Genomic DNA, 24,067 nt, shown 5'->3' with positions numbered 1-24,067 from the left:
TAGAATAGCTTATGATTTCTTGATGTGAAATGCTTTCTTCATAAACTAGACATTTGCAGAATCAGAGGAGGATATCAGATTCATTATACTTGGCTATATTTTGGGTTTTGCTGGAGGAAATGTTCTGTTTGTCTGTTTCAATGACAACAGACTGACTTGTTATTTTATATGATGTGACAATCAGTCTTAAAATCCACCATAAAGTACAAGATACTCAGCAGTGAGTGACAATATAGGAAAATGCTGAGGTGGTGTGGGAAACCCTTTTTTTTTTAGGCAATTCTGAGATGAAGCCGAATTCTTACTGCATCATAAATGTGTCACAACATTCTTTCAAATCTTAAGGCCAGACCCATTTGAATTCTGTTTGCTGTCTCCCATGTCATTTTATGCATAACTGGAGTGCTTAATTGACTCACATGGGATGGGGAAATGTGCGAAGTATTTTGCCACAGAGTAAGTGGACCATGGCTTTCGGAGAACAAAATGTAATCATTAGATTAATCCCTTATTAGTGGGTAAAGGCTTGCCAAAATGGTGCTTGTTATTTTCACATTTGACGTGGGTGGCTGCAGATTGTTTGCTTTCCTTTCAGTTGAAGTGAATAGACATTAACATCTCTCAGTCAGTATATGACAGGCAGCCGATCCAGAACTGGTGATTTTTCTGTCCAAACTGAAAGTGAAAATCAGTCTCTCTGTCTCTGCTGGATGGAATGAGCATGTGATTAGAATAGGCATATCAGTCTTTAGTACCATTCGGATCACTGGAACCCAGACATCCCTTGAGCTGTGTTACTTGAATGTAGTTGGAAGGAAATGTATCATGTGATTATTGTCCTTATTTCCAAGCCATCAAAACATATTTTGCACAACTCCCAAGGAAATTCTAACAGCAAAAAAGAGGACATGGACTTACTCTGAATGTGTCCCACCCTAATTTCTGCATTCCGTGACTCAAACTAAAGTTTTTGTTCTGCCACGTTTTTGTGCCGAAATGTGTTCACAATTGCTCCGCACTGGTGAGTTGGATCCTACTTTTTAGAAGACGTTTGAAAATGGCCCATAATGCATGCTCCTGCCACTGTCTTCCTCTTGCTGATCTCCTGCATGTCACTGTACATAATACTGGTATCCTGCTCTATCTTCCACAACCTTGGCTCTTCTTATCTTTATTCCGGACTCCTCTGTTCCATACTTGGTTGGTTAGGACATCAATATTATGCAGAATGATATACAAAAGCTCAGCACAGTAGAGACTGGGGCACAATAGTCTGCTGCAGCATTTCCTACTGCCTTGATGTTCCACTCTGCTTTCTGTTTTACTATTACTTTTCTTAGCTCAGGTCACTGTATGATAGGACAAAATTAGTTGGAGTGAGGCATCTCTCTACACGTGTAAACCATTCAACTAGTCTGGATATTTGCAACTTATTTCATATCTCTTTATTCTCTGGACTGGCGGGAGAATGTATGCATCAAATCACACTTCTTTACAGATTGTATGTGGAATTAGATCATGGATCAGTCACGATCACACTGAATAGCCAAACAGGTTCAGGGAGCTAAATGGCCTACCAGGGCCTCATGTATCTGCCATTGTGCCATTAGATAACATTTTCAGGAAGGCTAAATCTACTGGCATGATTTTCCCACCCTGCTGTGCTGGTTGAGTAGTGTAGCTGAGCGGAAAACGTAAATGGGAAAATAAAAATCCTAATTGCGACCAGCACTTTGTGGTGTGATCAGCCTTGTGCCGACGATCCGAGGGAAGGGAAGGGGGGAGCTCTGCATCAATGGGAATGGGGACTGATGTGGGCTCTGCGATCAGGGCCAGCCAGCAGAGGTTGGTGCTCGCAGTTGGGGTCAGGAAGGCATGTTCATCGATTTCCCAGTATACTGGGTATTTGGAGTGCTCCCCCATGCACTCTGCTGTCAGTTTCTCCAGTGGGATTAAGCTCTGCCCCCACAGCGTGAATTTCCCGACTGTCTCTGTTTTGCACAGAGTGCCGTAAATGATCAAAAGTCAGCTCAGCTAAAAAGATGACAGGAAAACCTCCCATTTTCCCGCCTGTTAGGCACTTGGATTTAGATTAGGAAAATCTCACCCAATATATTTTAACATTGTAATTACCAAAGTTGGCTGTTACAGCCTTTAAGTTTTCTTGCACCTTAAATGGTTTTCTTTTGAAGGAAAAAAATCACTGCGGTCAACTTAAAGTCCACAGTAATATTATAAAACTTCCCACTTTTTTTCATCTCAAAACCTTTGAAAAGAACAAAGTTTTAACGAATGGAAAATCATATTGTGCACATGCCTACGATTCTGATCTTCATGACTTCCAGGCAGTGCACTACATAGCAATGGATAAAATGATCCCTGCATTATGAATGTGTGTATGGTCTGTATCAAAAAGTTAATTCAGTACTGTTTACATCTGTACTGTATTATAATAAGTGGCTTCCCCTGGTGGTTAGAAAATGTAATTTACTGATAATCCAGAATCCTGTACAGGAAAACAACACATGATTTCTAAAGCAAATCAGTTTGTCAGTAATTGCATAACTGATAGTTGACTGATATAAGCAGGTTACAGTACCTATTTGTACAAACTGAGACTAAATAATAAAAAGGGAAAAACATGTTAATATATACAATTAACAAAAAAAATTAATTTATTTCTAAAACCGGGCATATTTCTACGGTCCCCATCCTTCACCTTAGTTTCCGCAAGTAAGAAGTGAGAACAGTATTCCTGGTGCTGGAGTTGGTTGGGTCTTCTGTTTTTAGCTGCTAGTTCCAAATTTGAGTCTTTAAGTGAATTGCAGATCCTCATAGTTGTATAAAGTAAGTAACGGTAAATTATGTTCATGACATTTCAGAAAGTTTATGGGAAACATTGTTGCTTAATGTAATACAATATCTGTGCGAGAATCTTGTCCAATAGATGCTAGCAAGTCTATTCCATTCATGACTGGTTAAGTGGTTTTAAAGGATATTTTGGCTTTGAGTTGGTCTTTATCATACATGCTTTATTCATAAAATATAATTTGTGCCACATATGTAACAGGATTCCTGCAGCACCACCAACTGATTTGTGATGGTAGTGAAGCAATGAGGCTCAATAAATGAGCTACCAATGCAAGAAGTGCTGCCCAATATTATTCCCATGATTAACACCTTTAGCATCATTAGTAATGCTGGCCATCAGGAAAGATATTGCTTTCCTCTTGCTTAGTGATGTTCAGGATGTTGGAAAGAGGCCTTTAAATGATTGAAAAAGGGTTTGAATCCATTAGGTGATATATCTTTTTTGGATATTAAAAGTTATATTTTTATTTCTGCTATAAATTTTCTCAAGGAACTATTTTAAAAAAAAATCTTTGTCTCGACCTCATCCCAAAAGTTTTATTGGGGTCAATACTCAAGCGTTGTTCTCCAGAATTAAAAAAAATCTCGATCATAACTTCTTTCTATCTATTGCTTTGACGTTTGTGTTTAGGTAATATTTTCGTATTTCCCGCTTGCTGGTTCCCCCCCAAATTGACATCAATCTCTTGCACCCTACCATCCCTGGAGTTGGAAGGGGAGGTGCATAACACTACAGGCTGATGAAATCACACTGTAACAGATTAGAACGAACATTTGTGTATTCCAATTAAATAAATCAACAGCAGGCTATCACAGAATCCCTTCAGTGCAGAAAGAGGCTATTTGGCTGTTTTGAGCCTGCACTGACAATAATGCCACCCAGGCCTTATCCCATAACCCTACATCTTTGTCCTGCCAATGCCCCTGACACTAAGGGGCAATTTAGCATGGCCAATCAACTTAACTTGCAAGTATTTAGACTGTGGGAGGAAGCCCACGCAGACATGGGGAGACCACACAAATTGCACACAGACAATCACCCGAGGCCAGAATTGAACATGAGGCAGCAGTGCTAACCATTGTGCCAGATAAACCACTATTTAGGAAAGCTCATGCATTTCTGAGAAGATGATAAACTCTGTGAATTTCACTCATGACCTACTTTGTCAAATAGGAATATAACAAAAGGGCAGATCATGCAACGCAGAGCAGTTTAATGTCCCAGTCTGATGACCAATGGCTATCATTCATTATGCGTATGAAGTCAAGGGATCTCAGCACAAAATGTGCCACAAACTCTACAATCAGGGCAAGTAGATGAGCTTAAGAGGGAAGGAATACAAATTGTTTACAGTCAATTATTTGACACAGTGATGAAGATGTCGAATGGATTGTTTCGGATGATGGACAAATGAGTTACACAAGAATGTAAGAAATGAGATTAGGAGGAGACAGCACAGTCCATTAAGTCTACTCTGCCATTCAGTAAGATCATAACATCAACTCTACTGCCCTATCCCTATATTACTTGATTCTCTTCTGACCAAAAACATCAATGTTTCAGTGTTACATATGCTCATCAATAGAGCATCCACAGGTGTCAGAGGCAGAGAATTCCAAAGATTCACAACTGCTTGTCTCAATCCTAAATGGACAATCTTTTATCCTGTTGAAAGATGTATGGGATAATCAGATAGATACCAATGGAATGGATTTTGAGGAATGGCTGGATGGTAGGTGAAATAACTCCTTAGCGGTCAGGGTCCCTTCACCACATTCCCCTTATCTACAAACTCAATTCCACTCCTAAGAGTACCTCAGTGACACAGTCAGAATCCAGAGTTTCAGTATCCCTGACACTCCTCAATATATACAGAGGTGAGACGCCCTGATTGGGCAGGCAATAATTATCTCCATCAAGAAGCTGCTCCTCTGAAAGGCCAACCTCGTAGGCCTTATTGAGGTCATTGCAATTGGTCTTCTCTGTTTCTTTACTTTCCAAAAACAATTCTCCCATATTTGTCCCAAATTAATGCAATATCATGCACTTGGTCTCTTGCATGTATGCACACAAAGATTGAATACAGATAAAAATAATACACTTATATAGATTACTGTTCATTCAGTCTTTGATTTATGACTTCTGGTCTCCCACGTGGCTGGCCTGTGGTTTCCAAAATAGCTTTGATGATTTGAAGTTAACGTAAGCATCTTGTAAAACAAAAAGGGTTCAAGGCAGGTTGCAAGGTTTCTTTTGTCAAGTGGCTCAACGCTTAGTTCTCAAGTGAAATTTGAAACTGTAAATACTTTGACATACAGCTAGTTTCAGAGTCTGGTTCTCTGACTGGATAACAAATAATGGTTCTTCAAAAGCAAAATGACCTTGCCTTTTCTGCTGTTGCTATCTCTTTTAGTGTTTTTTTTCTGCAGGTGACCCTGGTTTCTCTGAGCCTTTAGATAAAATTCACTATCACGGGCTGGTTTTGATCACATGATCAACACTGGCATTATCCAACCAGAGTGGCTTGAAAGTCCAAAGTCATCACTACATGGTTGGATGTAGATGGTGATCTTTCACATTTAACTAGTGGATAACTGATGTTTCCTTTTGTTAAATTGCAAACCTGGGGACACAAAATCTAGGAGTGTACTGCCCCTTTGTTTTCAATAATCTGTGAACAATTGGGCAGCATGGTGGCACATCGATTAGCACTGCTGCCTCACAGCTCCAGGGACCTGGGTTCAATTCTGGCCTTGGGTAACTGTGTGGAGTTTGCATGTTCTCCCTGTGTCTGCATAGGTTTCCTCTGGGTGGTCCAGTTTCCTCCTGCAGAACAAAGTTGTGCAGGTCGAGTGGATTGGCCATGCTAAATTGCCCCTTAGTGTCCCAAGATAAATACATTTGGGGAATAGCAGGATAAATATATGGGGTTACGGAATAAGCCTGGGTAAGAGTTGGTGCAGACTTGATGGACCAAATGGCTTCCTTCTGCACTGTAGGAATTCTATGAAATGGCTGGCTTGAATTCCACAGAGAGGTGCTGTTTTAATATGTCCATTCCAGTTAGAGATCCCCCACCCAGGGTGATTTGGTGAGAACTTTCCAGAAGCTTGATAGTCTGTGTTGAATAAACGAGAGTCATCTGACCCTTTGTCAGCCATCTTAACAGCTCATTAGTGTCCATTTTAAACAATTAATAGTTCCAGAAACTTCCATATGATTACTGTCCGTGCTTAAAGTTATGCAAATGACATACCTTTACTGGGCCTGACACTGTTTGGAAATATTTCCAGAAGCATTTCCTCCTTCACAATGAACAGGCATTTGTGCTTAAGTGATCTGTGGATTGACGTTTAGTTTTGTGATAAAATGTGGTTGATAGAACCCTGGCTTTTTTATTTTCTCAAATAAACACGAGTGAGAAAAAGTCAACTCAATCGCCAAAACTTAGTGGAAAATCACAGAGTGGTACCTGTCATTTTCTTTATATTTTGGCAGTAGGTGAGATTTGTCGCTGGTAAGAAAAGTTCTGGAATTTAAAGAAAAACCTGACTGACTGTTAGAGTTTTGCTTTTGTTTCCTCTTCCCACTACAGATATGTTCCTTGTGCCCAAACCATGCAGGGAGCGTGGTGCTAATATAGCTATGTGGATCTCAGTGTATGCTGAGGTCACTCTTGTGTATGGCAATGCCCGCTCTTACTGTTGTTGTTACAGTCCCACTGCTACTGTGACACTACAGTATTTACCCTGAACTTCCCAATGGGAGTTTTTCACTGCTTGCATTGCTTCCAACAGTTATAAGGTCCAAGTCTGGAAAAAATTAAATTTCAAGTGTTCTTGCCAGTTTCTTACATCACAGCTTTGAATGATAACAAACATTTGCCAGAAAATTAAACATGTGAAATAGGATTTTGAATTTTACTGTACAGATTCATCAGCAACAAAGAGTTACCAGTAATTAGTACACTTGCATAACATATTGTGAGTGCAACTCTCAAAAGTTATGCGGGGAATTTTGTGTTCAATCTCAGTAACACAGGACTAAAAACCTGAAAATCCTGACTGGCTGGATCAACAATGACAAGACAATAAATTCATTGTCGATGGATGGTATCGAGCCCATGAAAATTTCTGGCATCAGGCAGAATGAAATGGAGAGGTATCCTTGCCAGTATTGATGCAGATGGGATATCTGGAATGGGCAAGCAGAGAAATTGTTGGAGAACAGAGCAGGCAGAAGAGGAAATGAACTAACATTGACCCTTTCCATAAGGTTCGCTTTCTTTACAGGAACTAATTATTTTGTAACTGGCTACTATAAGAAAAACAGCCTTTAGAGTCTGGTGGGTGCCTCTTCTGTCTCCCTGAGGGAAAAGGATGCTTGCTTCATGTACATTTAATGGGGGCATTCATCAAATGAAGTGCAAAGGGGCCCTTCGGCCCATTGGGTCTATATTGACACATTAGAAACATCTGAACTCGCAGCTAATCCAATCTGCCAATACTTGGCCCATAGCCCTGAATGTTAAGTGCCAAGTGCTCATCCAGATACATTTTAAAGTATGTGAGGCAACTGTCTCCACGACTGTCCAGGCTGCGCACTTCAGACCATCACCACCACCTGGGTAAAAGGATTTTTCCTCGCATCCCCCTTAAACCTCCTTTCCCTCACCCTGAATCTATGTCCCCTCGTAACTGATCCTTCAACTAAGGAGAACAGCTGTTCCTTATCCACTCTGTCCATCTGTCGTAAACTTGTAGACCTCGATCAGGTTGCCCCACAATCTTCTCTGCCCTGTTGAAAATGATCCAAGCCTATGCAATCTCTCTTCATAACTTAAATGTTCCACCACAGGCAGCATCCTAGTGAATCTCCACTGCACCCACTCCAGTGCAATCACATCTTTCCAATAATATGGCGACCAGAACTACACACAGTGCTCCAGCTGTGGCCTCACCAAAGATCTATACAACTCCAATATAATTTCCCTGTTTTTGTAACCTGTGCCTCAACTGATAAAGGCAAGTGTCTTGCATGCCTTTTTCACCGCCCTACTAACATGCCCTTCCACTTTCAGGGATCTATGGACAAACATGCCAAGGTCCCTTTTGTTCCACAGAACTTCCTCCTAGTGAGTTACCATTCATTGAATACTTTGTTATTAAATTACTCCTTCTAGAGTGTATCATCTCTCTCTTTTCAGGGTTAAATTCCACCTGCCATTTAACTGCCCATTCGACCATTCCGTTTTATATCTTCTTATAGCCCAAGACACTCTGCCTTACTGTTAGCCGCCCATCTAATGCTTTGTCATCTGCAAACTGACTAATCCTACCCCCCACATATTCATCAATGTCATTTATATAACAATGAACAATAGGGGGCCCAACACACATCCCTGTGGCATGACACTGGCTTCCAGTTACTAAAGCATCCTTCTGTCACCACCCTTTGTCTCCTACAACGGAGCCAATTTTGAATCCATTTTATCAAATTGCCCTGTATCCCATGTGAATTTACCTTCTTTAGAAGTATCCCATGTGAGACCTTGTCAAAGGCTTTGCGACAATCCATATAAACTACATCGACTGCACTGCTCTTATCTACACACCTGGTCACCTCCTCAAAAAATTCAATCAAATTTTTTAGGCATGACCTCCCTCTGATGAAGCCTGCTGACTATACCTGATCGAGCTTTGTCTCTTCCCATGAGACTCACTGGTCGGTAGTTGTCTGGTTTTTCTCTACAACCCTTCTTAAATAGCAGAACCACATTAGCTGTTCTCCAGTCGGCTGGCACTTACCCAACGGCCAGAAAAGAATTGAAAATTTGGCTCAGAGCTCCTGCAATCTCCTCCCTTTCCTCCCATAACAATCTAGGGCACAATGCATCTGGAGATTTAGCCACTTTTAAGGCTGTCTGCAACTCCAATACCTTGTCTTTCCCTGTGTCAATTTGCTGAAGAACCTTACAGAATCTTTACCTGAATTCCGTACCATTGTTCTCATTCTTTTGAGTGAAGATTGATTTGGCTGGTTGGAATTTCCACTGAGAACCTCATCCTCCCAGTCTTGCTTTCAACTGGAATGATAGTTTCAAAGGACAACTGCAGGAACTCAAACAACAACAACTTGTTTGTTTAGAATCTTTATTTAGAGTAATAACACGTCCCAAAGCGATTCACAGGAGCATTACAAATGAACGATATATTTGTCTGCTGAAACCATATTTGATAAGTTGGGTAACATTAAGTTTATTCATTTGTGTCAGAAGTGGGCTTACATTAATACTGCAATTAAGTTACTGTGAAAATCCCCCTGTAGCCACACTCCAGCATCTGTTTGGGTATACTGAGGGAGAATTTAGCATGGCTAATGCACCTATGGCCACTCACTTGACGAAGGGGCAAACCCCAAAAGCTAGTGGGTTTACTATCAAATAAACTTTAACCTGGTGTTGTGAGACTTCTTACTGTAATGCATCTCAACCAGCACGTCTTTCGGACTGTGGGTGGAAACTGGAGCACCTGGAGGAAACCCACGCAGACGCTGGGAGAACATGCAGACCCCACAGACAGTGACCCAAGTTGGGAATCAAACCCAGGCCCCTGACTCCTGCAAGGCAGCAGTACTAACCCCTGTGCCACTGTGCATATCCACAGTGATGATTACAAATGAAAATAGTTGCTTCTGTTAATGCTTCATATAAGAACAACACGATTTTACCATAACTCCAATAAATAAAACTCCCAAGTGTCTATTTTGCAAGACTTGTTTTCATAGTGTTTTCATACAGTCTGCTGAGAAATGTAACCACATCTGAAACCTGACAAAGTCTGTGAGGTGACTTGTGAATTAAACTAATTCCGATGAATTGGTGTTTTTGATTACAGCCAACAAGCTAAGCTGTGGCATGCCTATTTAAGTAGTGTTCTGGAACTTTAATATGTGTCTCTTAACTGTTTCAGGCAATGGTGAGTGTAAAGGAGGAGAATGTCAATGCTTCCCTGGCTGGGAAGGTGAAAACTGTAACTGTTCATCGTCCCACATGTCCTGCGAGACAGGGCATGGCCAAATCTGCAGTGGAAGAGGGGCATGTATCTGTGGTAGATGTCATTGCACTGAATCCAGAGCATCTGGTCGTTTGTGTGAGGTTTGCCCTACATGTGAAAACTCGTGTGAAAACAGCTGGTATGCTTGTATAATTCTTACACACACACCATTTATTGTTTCTACACTTAACAGTTGCTAAATGAATGGCTTACTTTTCACATAAGCAGAAGTGATCCAAATCTAATCTGTCATAATGAACTATACATTTAAAATGGTTATAATATACAAATATATAGTACTAACACTCTAAGCAGTACAGTGGTTAGCACTGCTGTCCCTCAGCAACAGAGATGGGGGTTTGATTCAGGCCTTGGGTGACTGTGTGAAGTTTGCAAATTCTCCAAGCAACTGAATGGATTTCCTCCAGTTTCCTTCCACAATCCAAAGATGTGAAGGTTAGGTGGATTGGCAATGCTAAATTATTCCTTAGTTTCCAAAGACATGTAGGTTAAATGGATTAGTCATGGTAAATGTGTGGAGTAAGGGGGATAGGGCAGGGGGGATTGGGCCTGGATAAGATGGTCTTTCGGAAAGTCGACGCAGACATACTGAGCCAAATGGCCTCCTTCTGCACTGTAAGGATTCTAAGGCTCTAGGAATAGTAAGATCTTTATCTTTTATCTCTAAAATATTAAAAAGGATGTTTTTTAATTTTACTTTTCACTTCAGTACCTAAGTAATGAGTGCCACTAAAAAGGAACTTTTTTATTTATTTATGGAGTTTAGGCTAGGGCTGCATTTATTGCCCGTCCCTAATTGGACTTTAGAAATGTTGTGCAATGTTTTATGGAATATTTATATAACTATTTACACAATAATGTGAATGTCAAAACAGAGGATCCTCTGACACACACCATTAGCACTGGGTGTGTTTGTACTATTGCCAGGAATTTCCACTGAACTACTTTTCCACGACTAACTTCTACCACGTCACAGCTCCCACTCACATTGTTGTGATTGTTGTTTTTTTCGCAGTTCTGCAGAAAATGTTGGTCCTCAAACGAATGCCAACCTCAAACTCCCCCTTTTCCCAATGGTGTAGTCCTTCTTGTCAACTTTTCCAAATCTATTTTCTTTCTTCCCCTACCCACCCACCCACCTTGTGATGTTTTCTACCTTAAAGGCGCTTTATGAATTTAATTTGTTGCACATTGTGAACTTCATTGACTAACAAAAGGTTTGTACAGTATATATCAACAATACTATTGTGGACCTGGCACAATCAATCCATGATACAAATGTAGGCAAGAACATAGCCTGAAATTTTCTGGCTCTTCCCACTGTTGGAATCCTCAAGTCCTGCCAATGGCATGTTCCCCGGCAGCAGACGGTGCAGGGCATTCGAAATCCTGTTGACATCAACAGGATCTTCTGATCCTGCCACTGGCCAATAGAGGGACACATCTGCCATCAGAAAATACACCGCAGGGGTTGTGGGGGACGGGGGGTGTCTGGAAAATCCTGCCATTGGAACAGGAGTAAACAGCTCCTGAAGTTGACTGAACTGTGCTTCAACTTCTATTATTCCATATTCCTTTAAACCTAACACAGATGTATAAAGCTCGGTTTTGAAAATTTCAATTAACCACCGTCCAGAGGTTTTTGGGGATACACTTCCAGATTTCCATTACCTTTTATGTGAAAAATTACTCCCTGACTTCATTGCTAAATGGCATAGCCACTTTTATGAAAGACTCTCAAACATTGCAACCTCAATCAAAACCAATTTCTATAAGGGGTTGGAAAATTGATGTTAGGCCTTTTCTTTACATGTGTGAACAGCCTCTTTAAGCAGTTGCCCAGGACAACTGAAAAATTACCATTTACCAATATGGCGGCATCTGTAACATGGGTACAGTTTAAACGTGAGATATTACGTCCTGAAATTGGTCCTTCTTGTCCTTGGTTTCCATTTGTAAATGAGGGTCAAATGTACAATTTAACTTGTTTTAGTTTATTAGAAGCTGTTCCCTTTATGCCCTCGATGTAATTGGTGAACTTGATTTTTGGTGAAGTGACACAAATAATGGTCAAGGATCTCAAACAAACAAAACTATGTACAAATTTGCACCTTTTCAGCTCTGAATACCTGAATTTACTGAAGTGAATGTGTACACCTTCACTAACATTACTGAACGTTTATGGGACTTTTCATTTCTAGGAAGTGTGTGCAGTGCCATGTGTTAAACTACGGGGCAGTGTCTCCTGCCAATTGCACCATTTCATGTTCACAAATGGTGCTAGTGGACAAGCTTTCAGGTACCTATTTCTTTTAGGATTCTGCTGCTATGTATTCAGCACTGATTGATGGGGTGGGGGGGGGGGGCGTACTTGTTGATTTAAGCTTGTTAGAGTAGAGAAATGTTCCAAAATCTGATATAACAAGTACATTACAGCCCTTTAGATCCCTGCATCAATCTAATATTCCCTACCTCTCAGTTTCTACTACTACTCTCAGTCCTGTCTGTTAAGAGTTTTCCCACTTAATTGTTGATACCAGATTCAGATTTGGCTTTTGCAGTAATATTCTCTGTAACACTAAAGGAGTAATAATCCATAATGCATGAATAGTATCACCATGGAATAATAATTCAAGTAGTTCAGCAAATAGAAATGTGTGCACTATAGACACACTAAATAAACGGCGTGTTTATTCACTCAGCTTTGCCATGTCACCGTGGTTGCAAAAAAATGTGGAAAAACTTCCTTATCAAAAGCCCAATGCACTGCCTAGAATCTGTAGAACACTGAAAAGAGGTGAAAGTTGAAAGGCAGAAGTCACCTTTGGCATTATTGAGAAACAAGAAATATTGGATTCTGCCCTCCCTTCCATCATACACCTGTCCACTTGCCCTTCCATGTTGTTTTCCTTTTATTCTATTGAATTCAGTGTAATGTAAATTGGCTGGCTGATCCAATATTTTCCAGGTTTACAGCATGGCTGATATTGAAGCTTCTGACACATGTTTAAATGCATTATTTGCATAGGAAGAAAATATCAGTCATAAAATTACTCTTGAAGGCTATGTAATTATCAAATTGGCACATCTGAATGTTTTCCTCTTAAAATGGACAAAATGCCCGACTGACTTTGGACAATTACTGGTCAGTTCTTGAAGCTTCCAGAACTGGAACTTTTTTGTTTTGTTTGAAAAAAGTTGCACATTTCTAACACCGAATTCTATAAAATGAAAGTTGAGAAATGTACAGAATTGTATTTAGAATTCTTTTAGTAAAGCAGATATCAGTAATGAAAAAAATAGGATTGTCCCAGTGAGTGAATTAGATTGTTAACAAAGAGGTTATTTGGTTTTAGGTAGAAAACTTGAACTGCCTACATTCCCAGATGATTTTATTTAGATATTTTGATTGCTGTTGAATTTCCTTGAATTTTTTTGCTTTCATAATAGCAGAAATGTGACAATGCAGCATCTAGTCCCCAAAGAAATGGCTGATTTATGTTGGTTTGGTACTGAAACCTCTATCTGCAAATTTCACGAACCATTTCTCAGCTTATGCGTTATGTTTGCGAAAACCCCTCCGTTCATCCTCTGTTCATTTTCATAGCCCACCTCGCACTAAGAACAGCTTGTGCCTTTTCAGAATTTACACCAATAGCCTTACAGCGCCTGGGAACCCTGGTTTGACTCCCGGCTTGGGTCACTCTTTGTATGGAGCTGGTGTGTTCTCTCTCTGTTTGCATGAGTTTCCTCCCAGAATCCGAAAGATGTGCTGGTGAGGTGCATTGGCCATGCTAAATTCTCCCTCGGTGTACTCGAACAGGGGTGTGGTGACTCAGGGATTTTCACAGCAACTTTATTGCAGTGTTAATGTAAGCCTACTTGTGACACTATAAAAAAACTTAAGTAGATAATGTGCTTGTTTAGATGTTACATGAGATGTAATATGAAGTTTGATATTTTTAAAGACTTCCATACTGATAACTGCATTATGCATAAATAAAGTATTGTCAGTGTCAGTGCACAGACAAGCTTTGTGCTTCTCCTCTTCCAAACTGCTCTGAAAGACTAAGGAACTTGAATGGCCAAAAGCAGCAATCATACACTATTATCCAAATTGAGAAGGCTGCATTTGTGCTCGTTTTGTCTTTTTTTTAATATATATTTACCATAGGCAAATAAGCTGCTCAAGAATTTGAGTGCAAATTCCTTTTGAGAATAGATGCAAATTTCAGTATAATTTCTTTGTAAATGTGATCTAGGGAAATGTTACATTGTTGATTTCATTAGTTTTGTCTTTGAAGAATTCCCACTAGTTTTAATTAAAGGTGGGATAGCATTGAAATATTTGTCTTGTTGAACATGTCATTAGTTTATATTTTGTTATCAGAATCCGATGAAGAAAAAGCACAATCCTGTGTTTTTCAAGCACAAAATAAATGCTTATATAAATTCAAGATGGTAGCAACTGAGACTGAAAAAGAATATCTTTATATATTGAGAAACTCAGGTAAGTGTTTTATGTAACTACATAAAAACAGAAAAAATGTTAGGACAGAAATAATATCAATTAGCTCATTAAAGTTCATCCTTTTATTATGGTAGCTGTATTTAATCGTAATCCCAATGTACTTTGCTTTGCTTCATAGTTTATTTCAAATATTAAACATTCTTTTGCTAAATAAGTTTTCAGATATCTGTTCTCGATTTATTCTTGATGAACTTCAAAGAACCTTATCCGCATCATAATGAACAGACCTGAATTTTCACACCCTCAGAGTTGGGCAATTCCTGACTCTGCAAACCTGACCCAGGAGAAAGTGCCCTGGGTGTTCCAATTTTCGGTCTGGAGTGGGAGGGGGAATGAGTGAAAATGGGAGTTGTCAGCAACCCCAGAAAGAGTTCGGAGGCAGCCTCATTACTCTGGCATTTTTGTTTCATTTGAAGATATGAAACGAATGAAGAAAACAAGAGAAACAGTTCTCCAGCCTTCACCCATCACGCACAATCCCCGTGTGGTATCAGTGTCAACCCATGCCAGTTCATGCCCAGTAGAAGCTAGTGTTGTAGCTCTACTGGAACAGCTTGACTGGGGGCATGGCATGTTCTGGAACACAAATCTTCAGTATTGCCAGAATACTGTCAAGGCCCACGACCTTTGCAATTTCTAGTGCCTTCAGCCATTTCTTAATGTAACATTGAGTGCATGAAATTGAGTGAAGATTGGAATTTGCTGGGAACCATTGGGGGAGGCTGAGATGCGCCATCTATTTGGCCCTTCTGGCTAAAGATTATTGCGAATGCTTCAGCCATATCTTTTACACTGACGTGCTGAGCTTCTCCGTCATTGAGGATGGGGATATTTGGGAATATTTGTGGAGGCTCCTCCTCCAGTGAGTAGTTTTATTGGCTACCACCATCCACAGCTGGAAGTGGCAAGACTGCAGAGTTTAGATCTAATCTATAAATTGTGGAATTGCTTAGCTCTTCTTATCACTCACTGTTTATGCTCATTGACATGCAAGTAATCCTGTTTTATAACTTCATCAGGTTGACACCTTATTTTAAGGTGTGACTAGTGCTGCTCCTGGCATGCCGTCCTGCATTCTTCATTGTATCTGAGTTGGTTCCCTGGCTTGGTGATAATAGTAGAATGTGTATATGCTGGGCCATGAGGTTACAAGTTGTGGCCAAGTATAATGCTGTTGGTGTTGATGGCCTCAGCACCTCATGGATGCCCAGCCTTGAGTTGCTATATCTGTTTGAAATCTATCCTACTTAGCATAGTGGTAGTGTGTCACATCACAATGGAGGTTATCCTCAATGTGAACATGGGGCTTAGTCTCCCAAAGGACTGTGCAGTGGTCACTCCTACCAATACTGTAAAATACAGATGCATCTGTGGCAGGCAGGTTGGTGAGGATAAGATTAAGCATGTTTTTTCCTCCTGTTAGTTCCCACGCTGCCTGCCACAGGTTCAGTCTAGCAGCTATGTCTTTTAGGACTTGGCCAATTCATCAATGATGTTACTGAGCCACTCTAGGTGGGAAAATTAAGTGTCCACTAACAAGAGTACATTTTGTGCCCTTGTGCAAAAATGATGTTCCACGAGAAGAAGTAACAGCTGAAGGAGTGGCTGGTGCATGGTAATTAGCAGGGGGTTTCCTAGTTCATATTTAACCAAGTGCCATGAAACTTCATGGAGTCCAGAGATAAAGTTGAGGATTCCCAGGGCAACTCAATCCAGACTATATACCGGTGTGTTGCCACCTTCACTGGATCTGTCTTGCCTGTGGGACAGGACATACCCAGGATATGGTGGTGGTGTCTAGGACATTATCTGTAAGGTATGATTCCATGAGTATGACTATGTTAGGCTGTTGCTTGACTACCCTGTGAGACAGTTCTCTTAATTTTGGCACAAGGCCCCAGATGTTAGTGAGGAGGACTTTGCATGGCTGTCAGGGCTAGGATTGCCGTTCTCATTTCCAGGGCCTGGGTAGAAGCTGGGTGGCCATTCTGTTTTATTCCTTTTTTATATAACTGAATGCTTTGCTAGGCTATTTCAGGGAACATTTAAGAGTCAGCAACATTGCTGTAAATCTGGAATCAAACATGGAGAAGGATGGCAGATTTCTTTCTCTAAAGGACATTTTAGCCCAATGGAGCCATTCTGCAAACATGTTCGCAAAGAAGCGAGGTTCCTATCTAACACTCAAAACTCAGATTCTGATAATGCTTGGTGACAACCTTACCAGGGACATGCATAATTCAGGGTCAGCAGAGGTCCTTCTCTGACTTTGGTGTCAGTTTTTGAGTTGAGTTGCATTTCCTGAAAAAATGAAATTCATGGACTGAATATGATTTTCCAAAAGCTTAACATAATTTTCCCACCAGTAGCTTGCATCACCAAAGTTTCCTATGGACACAGTTTTGTTTGCAAAACAAAGGAATGCCTTAAGCCACAGGAATTGAGAAATTTTAGTAAAAAATTGAGTATTTCTTGAACTGTATTAATTTGTATTAGCCAATAACTTTTGAATGTAGGTGAGTAGACTATTAAAGCAAATAGTCGAAGAAGGGTCGTCTCAACTGATAATTCTGCAAAAGTTTGTTTGAAGTTAGAGTAAATCTGCAGACGGCTTTAAAAATCTAATGTATTCTAATTTGAAATTTCATATACATTAACTATAATATTGAATGTTGAATTTTTTGAGCATTTCTTTAATTACAGTAATGTACAATGTATAGCCTCACATTATAGTGAATTTTTAAATATGAAAGACATATAATATTTTTAGGCTTTTTTTATAATTATTTTGCAGAATACAATTCTATCCACAATATCCTTGCAATGTTTCTTGTCTTCTCTGCTGGTACGATTATTACTGGATTAATCGTTGTGATGGTAATCAGGCAAACAATGATGCACTGGAATTCAAATGAACCAAGTCATCCTGGAAGCAATTGCAAAATATCTCCTCCACAAAAGGTAGAACTAATAGGTTATAGATTTACAAGTGACCAGAAAGTTTAAGAATGTTTAGGTTATTTATGGTAATTCATCATGAGGGAAGTATATTGGGAAAAACTACTGAAGGTACAAATTTCTTTTCTTTTTCAAGGGAAAAACATCCTTATCTATAGTTAGTTCAAAAACTATAGCACACAGGCGTGACAAACCGGAGGAGCATCATGTGTACATCAACAAAATGCAAGTAATTCAGAAGCTTGACTTGTAACAGAACCATTACAAAAAATATTACAGGATCCCAAGCTTCTTAATGGGCTCCAGATCAAATGACCAGCTCACAGAATAGACGTGGATGAGGGAGGCATGTTCAATCCATCCAACCTCACCCATTCAGAAAAGCCAACAGTGCTCATATTTCCCAGTTGTTTCTTAAATGGTTTGAAATTTGTTATCTCCATTTTTTCACCCAGAGGACTATCCCATGAGGGTGAAATTGGCCTTAAGTGGTAGCACAATGCAGGTAGCAGAATTGGAAAAGAAAATCAGGCTGCCACTTCACAACTGTCTGTTTTATGTTGCTTCTTGGAGGCCTATTTCACCCCCGTTTGGTGACTACTTTACATGAAGTAGACTTTGGGACATCAGCCTTAAGTTAGTCTTTCACTATTTTAAGCTTGGATTCATTGTCCTATTGTCATCACTTAACTGCAAGTAATATTTTTCATTTACCCTTTCTATGCCATTTCTTATTATGCAAATCTATGAGGCCTTGTTTCAATCACCTCCAAGGCTGAAGAACTCAACTTCCTCCAGTCTCTCTGCATAATTCAGTGACACCAATTATATTCTTAAGAAAACCATTTCCACGATGAAGCCTGTTTCCTTTTCTGTTTCCCGATTGATGGCATTTCTTTAAACCCAAAAAGCTTGTGAAAAATGTTATCTGACAGGCAGCTAAATACAAGGTTTAACATTTTGCTGCAACTTAAGAGCTGCAGTAAGAAAGTCATAAAGATCTAACGTAGTGTGACGAGCATTGATACTGTTTTGTTATGGTAATGATGGTTTAAAAACATTTCTGGTTCCAACTAATTGAAATTCAATGCGAGTTAAATCTAAGTAACTTCAGAAATAGTGACCTCTGTAGAGCTATCCTCTAATTCTGTGAATGTTTAGTTTTATAACAATGTTTTACAACAAAAAGTTTTATTTGTTACGTGCTGAACCTATGTGAATCACCAGTCTTGGAACTGAAGAGATAGATGTGAGATAGACCAGCAATAAGTGACTCTCTGTGCAATAACACGTGTAAACAAACCACTGGAAATAATTGCAGTATTGTTATGATTTGAGTTATCACTACGGGGGAATTAAGTTTAACAGATTACAAAATCATTAGCAAACTGCATAGGTACTAAAATCTGTGAAACTATTTTTTTCCAAGAAAGAAAATACTGTGATAGTCCAAAGACTACTTAAACTCTTTCTTCCCTATTTACCAAAGTTATTTTGAATAAATGCCTGGCTGGTAAGATTGGTATTTACATTTTGGTTCCTATTTTAATGATTATTTATTTTGAAGTTGATTTAAAAATAAACTAATAAATAGAATTCAATCTGAAACACCAGTGATTAAACCATTCGGGGGGTGAACTTCCACTCAGTTTCCTGCTTGTCAGGTGTAACTTTGCACAAACAGCTGCCTAAATCGCCCAAACAATGGTGTAGATGCTGTTTCTCTCAGATTTCCTTGGCTCTTCCACCAAAGTTACAGCAAACAATTGGAAAACCTCCCTGGAGATTCACCATTATAAGTTTTTAAATGTGGATCAGAATTTTTGACAGGATCAGAGTCCGGATTTGGCGCGCAGTTTGGTACTGCTGACCTATCTACTAGTGCTTTGCCGTAGTCTCAGCACCAAGACATTTTGAATGAGAGCAAATCGAGGACGGATCAGCCAACAGCCGAAAAGCTAATTAAGGTCACTTATTGTAAATTGTGGAGCCTATTAAGACCATGTTCTTGTGAAATTGGAATTTCCAGTCAGCAGTATGGCCAGTCCATATAGATTTGGACCAGTTCCAGGCCAACATGGAGGGGTCAAGTGAAGAACCTCATCCATCTTCCATTGACCACTGAGATGCTGGAGCCCATTGCCTGGTCTTTAATTGGCTGATGCCAATTGAAGATTGCAGTTGGTATCTAGGTTTGTCCTAAAAATATATATTGCTGTTCCTTCACTTTCAAAGGGTGGAAATCCTGGAACTTTCTCCTTATCAGCACTCTGTGTGTACTCATATCACATAGATTTCAGCAGTTCAAGAAGGTGACACACTGCCACCTTCTCAGGTGATTAGGGATGGGTAGTAAATGCTGGCCTTGATGTGATGCCCATATCACTGAACTAAAAATCTTCAAAAATTCTCTCTGTCCATCTGTTTGTTAAACAAAAGGATAGACTTTAACTTTCAGTAAAGTCAAAATCAAGGAGGCAGCTCACCGCCGCCTTCTCAAGGACAACTAGAGCTGGGCAATAACTATTGGCCAACCAGCAACACCCATGTCCCACGAATGAAGAAAAAAAATAGTGGCAGAAAACAATTGGTAATGAATTAACTGCTCTTTCTGCACCTCATCCAATTTCCTTTTTTGTTTTACTCTAAAAGAACGCTCAGATTCCATTTCGAGTGAATGAAATCTTTAGAAACTTTCATCTCCCACCATAGAAACATGCCAGATGAGTTTTGAGCCTTATGATACATTAATTAAATAGCATATAGAAACTCCCATTGTCATGATTTACCTTCCCTTGTGTGCAAAAATATGAATGTTCACATTTACACGTTTGTCGGTGTAGTTTTCCTTTCCTGTAAAACTGAGAATTTTATGATGCACTGACGGCAGTCTAGCAACAAAATAAGTATGAAACTAACTTCAACTACATAACTTATCATAAATGAAAGCTGTGTCAAGACAGGGGAATCTTCTTTGTGAGAAGTTTCAAAGAATCACTTGATCAAGTATGTTCATTGTTATGTGGAAAGGTTCCCCCCCACTCAGCAGGTTGTTCCAGTTACTGTTCATTTCCAGCATGATTGAACTTGCTGTGATGCATTACTTCCATTTCATAGATTTGTACATACAAACATGGTAATTATGGTCATGCAAATGAACATTTAACCCTCAAATTATTCTCCTCCAGAAGCCATTTTAGCCCAGGTAGTTGCCTACTTAAAATATTCAAGGCATTATTTGAATTGAAATGATGTTCAGCGGAATGTCAGTTGATGCATTGCGTGTTTGTTCACTAATACTGCGAAGAGTTGTTTCTGGGTGTATGTCCTCATACATGCAGTATTTTCTTGCAATTAGTTAAGAGAGATACAGGCTGGAATTTTCTTGTTCCATCCATCATGGGAATTAGAGCAGGCAAGGAGCGGACTGTGGAAAGGTCCATTGATCTCAAGCAGGATTTTATGGTTTCAGGAGGATGAGCGAGGATGTAAAATCCCACCCATAGTTTGCTTTTGTAAAGTAGTGCCCCTTGAAGTTGTTTATTCAAGTGACATTGCAATCATTTTTAACATGAATGCTCATTCGGCAACAAAAATTAGAAAATATTAGAATCATCAAAGTTATGTTCTTGTATCTCTTCAGTTTGCAAGATGTCATATTAAGGCTGTTTTCTCCCCAGAGAAACAAAATCTCAATTTGTTTCCTATCTGTATCATTATTTTTCATATTTCTAAAAAGTGCATTGATACTACTGATGTAACTGTATAAGGTACAAATGTAAGATAAATGAAGCATATCTAGTATGGTTGAGAATAATTATAAGTAAATCCTGTTTTGCAATAATATTTAATGTTCAGTTAATGACAATTCCCCTATTATGAATTTTTTGGTTAACACTGTGCACTTTAGAAAGCAATATAATTAGCAATTGATTTAACTGGTACAATTTCGTACATTAATTATACAAATAGGCAAATTGTTGTCAGTCCCCTTTCTAAGACTCTAAACTTGCACTAACAATTAATAAAGTTTTGATATTTATTATGAATTCTGACTTTAGGATAAATCATTTAATAAATCATCTTTATTCATTCTGTTAATTTATTTTGGTTTATTTGTATCAGAGACTATTTTTCTTGGTTTTCTGATGGTTCCTGTATAAAGCTATATGTTGCTACTGTTTAATAAAACCATGTTAATAATTAATATTTCTTAAGATGTTGTTTAAGCAAACTCTTATCAAATGGCTTATTCTTTAAGTTTGACATATTGAGGATATATTTATCTTTTTGTAATTGCTGCTAATTAATCATTACATGCAGTTAACCTGAGAAATGCTGTAAACAGACTGTTAATCTGTTTGCTGTAATACTTTGCACATGCAGAATAGATGAATGTTAATCTCTTAACAAGGGCTTATGTTAATAACAGAAAAACATGCTAAAATAATTTAAGCATATGTAAAAACAATTGTCTTAAATGAATTGTTGGTAAAAGAAAACAGGTGATGCGGCCCAATTTCAGTGCCAGAGTGCCAAAGTAAAATTCCTTTCCACCTTCTTTAACTAATTTTCCAGAACTTTTGATATTGACACTACACCAATTGAATCTCAGATATGGAAGCTGGAGTGCTTCAGTTTGCACTGTAAGCCTGAGAAGGAGACACCCCCACCTCCAGGCCTCTTTTGCCACATGTTAAATAAGAAGGTAGCAGGATGAAACCCTTAATTGGAGTTTAATTGCCCAGTTTAAGGCCTCAATTGGGCCACAGGTGGATGGTCTACCCAATGCCTCCCATACAGCCTATAAAGTTGTGGTGGAAGCCCAAAGACATGGCAACTAAATTTATTGTCCACCCACCTGTTGCCCTGCTCACAGGCTGCCTGCTAAATTCAGCCCATGTACATGTTAGATACCAGGGCTGGGAAATTAGAATCCTAAAGCATTTATTAAATATTACTGAATTGTACTAAACTGGGCTATCCTTACAATTTGTTGACTTTGAATAAACCAATTTGATTGCTTAAACAATGTAACTAGCACTGAATGTGTACATTTTTGTAGCATTGTTGTTTTGTATCATTTGAGTAGCATTGTTACAACATGTCACAGTATGACAGTTTTAAATATTTTTAGAAATAAAAAAAATACATTAAGTTTGTATGAATTAGTTTTTCTTTCCATGTTCGACCTTGTAAATATTCTTGCCAAAATTATGGATTGTGTAAACAAATGTAAAGTTTTCAAAAGGTTCTGTTGCATAAATTTTTAATTTATACATTGCTCTCCCTATCTATTGAATTAGTAGCAATCAGGTAAGTGAGATTTGCCTAGCTCGCTCATGAGGAGAGCCACTTGAAGAGATATTAGACAAGATGACCAAAAGTTTGGTCGTGAAGGTTAAGTGTTGAGGAATGTCTTATTGGGCAACCTGTGGCACACATGTAGTCCATCAGGGTTCCATATGTGGCCCACAAGACATTGTTTTGAGCACTGTGCATGGACAGAGTCCCCAGACTCCTCTGCTTTCCATCTGCATAGTTTTTTTTCTTACTTGAGTGATATGCATGTAAAGAAAAGGCACGTGAAGTGAGGTGTAGTCTGATTTCGCACACTGACCTAGAACCTTGTGCTCTCTCTGCATACAACCAAAGCGCTCTTAGTTCATTTGGCATGCCCTGAAAATTCTAGATACACAAACGCAGTTAACAGAATTATCCTATCCTGGGACGCTGTCTTGGTTATGACACCAGTAGACGTGGGAGCTTGTGGTTTTTGTTACTCTCTTGTTCTTTAAGTAAGGTAAGAGTAAGTATTTTGTTTTTACCTTTTGAATTTGGTAACAAATTTGATGGGTTAATCATACAGAAAATGATTAAGCATATTCGGTGTGTATTCATAGAATTCAGAATAGCTATGCCACAGAAGGAGACCATTTGGCCCATTGTGTTGCAGCAGCTTTCCAAATGAACATCATGACTTATTGCCATTCCCTTTTCCCCATAACATGCGCATTTTCTATTTAAGTAATCATCTAATGCCTTCTTAAATACCTCAATTGAAATTGCTTCCACTATGCTGCCAGATAGTGCATTCCAGACCCAAACACTTGCTATGTGAAAAGGTTTTTTTTCACATATCATATTTGCTTCTTTTGCAAAGCAATAAGATAGTGGTATTATCACTGGACTAATAATCTGGGGACCCAAGTTCAAATCCCACCACAACAGATGGTGAAGTTTGAATTCAATAAAAATCTGGAATTAAAAATTTAATGGTGACCATGAAACCATTGTCATTTGTCGTTTAAAAAAAGACATCCAGAAGGAAATCTGCCTTCCTTACCTGGTCTGGCCTATATGTTGTTCAGATCCACAACATTGTGGTTGATACCCAAATGCCTTAAATGCCCTCTGAAATGGAGGCAAGTTAAGGTTGGCAAATAAATGTGGGCCTAACCAGTGATGCCCACATCCTGTAAAATTTAAAACAAAATCAATTTAAATCTGCATCCTCATTCTTTATCCTTTTAGGAGTGGGAATAATTTCTCCCTGTCTACCCTGCCCAGCCCCCTCAGGATTTTGAACCTAATAAATCTCCTCTTAGCCATCTTCTCTCCAAGGAGAAC

At 39.1% G+C, this 24,067-nt stretch overlaps 1 protein-coding gene across 1 annotated transcript in view; it reads left to right on the top strand.

Moving 5' to 3' along the window:
- Positions 1 to 22,577, top strand: part of itgb8 (integrin, beta 8) — an 80,202-nt gene extending 57,625 nt beyond the window's left edge. The window contains exons 11-15 of the mRNA XM_080207146.1: positions 9,844 to 10,066; positions 12,150 to 12,247; positions 14,339 to 14,458; positions 17,274 to 17,440; positions 17,574 to 22,577. Coding sequence (XP_080063272.1) covers positions 9,844 to 10,066; positions 12,150 to 12,247; positions 14,339 to 14,458; positions 17,274 to 17,440; positions 17,574 to 17,690 — 725 coding nt within the window. The 3' untranslated portion in view covers positions 17,691 to 22,577. The remainder of the gene's footprint in view (positions 1 to 9,843; positions 10,067 to 12,149; positions 12,248 to 14,338; positions 14,459 to 17,273; positions 17,441 to 17,573) is intronic.
- Positions 22,578 to 24,067: the final 1,490 nt, after the last annotated feature.

This window comes from Carcharhinus amblyrhynchos, chromosome 2 (genome assembly GCF_965287045.1).
Source record: "Carcharhinus amblyrhynchos chromosome 2, sCarAmb.v2.hapA, whole genome shotgun sequence".
NCBI lineage: Eukaryota > Metazoa > Chordata > Chondrichthyes > Carcharhiniformes > Carcharhinidae > Carcharhinus > Carcharhinus amblyrhynchos.
Note: the sequence above shows the minus strand (reverse complement) of the source record. Positions and strands in the feature narration are given on the sequence as shown.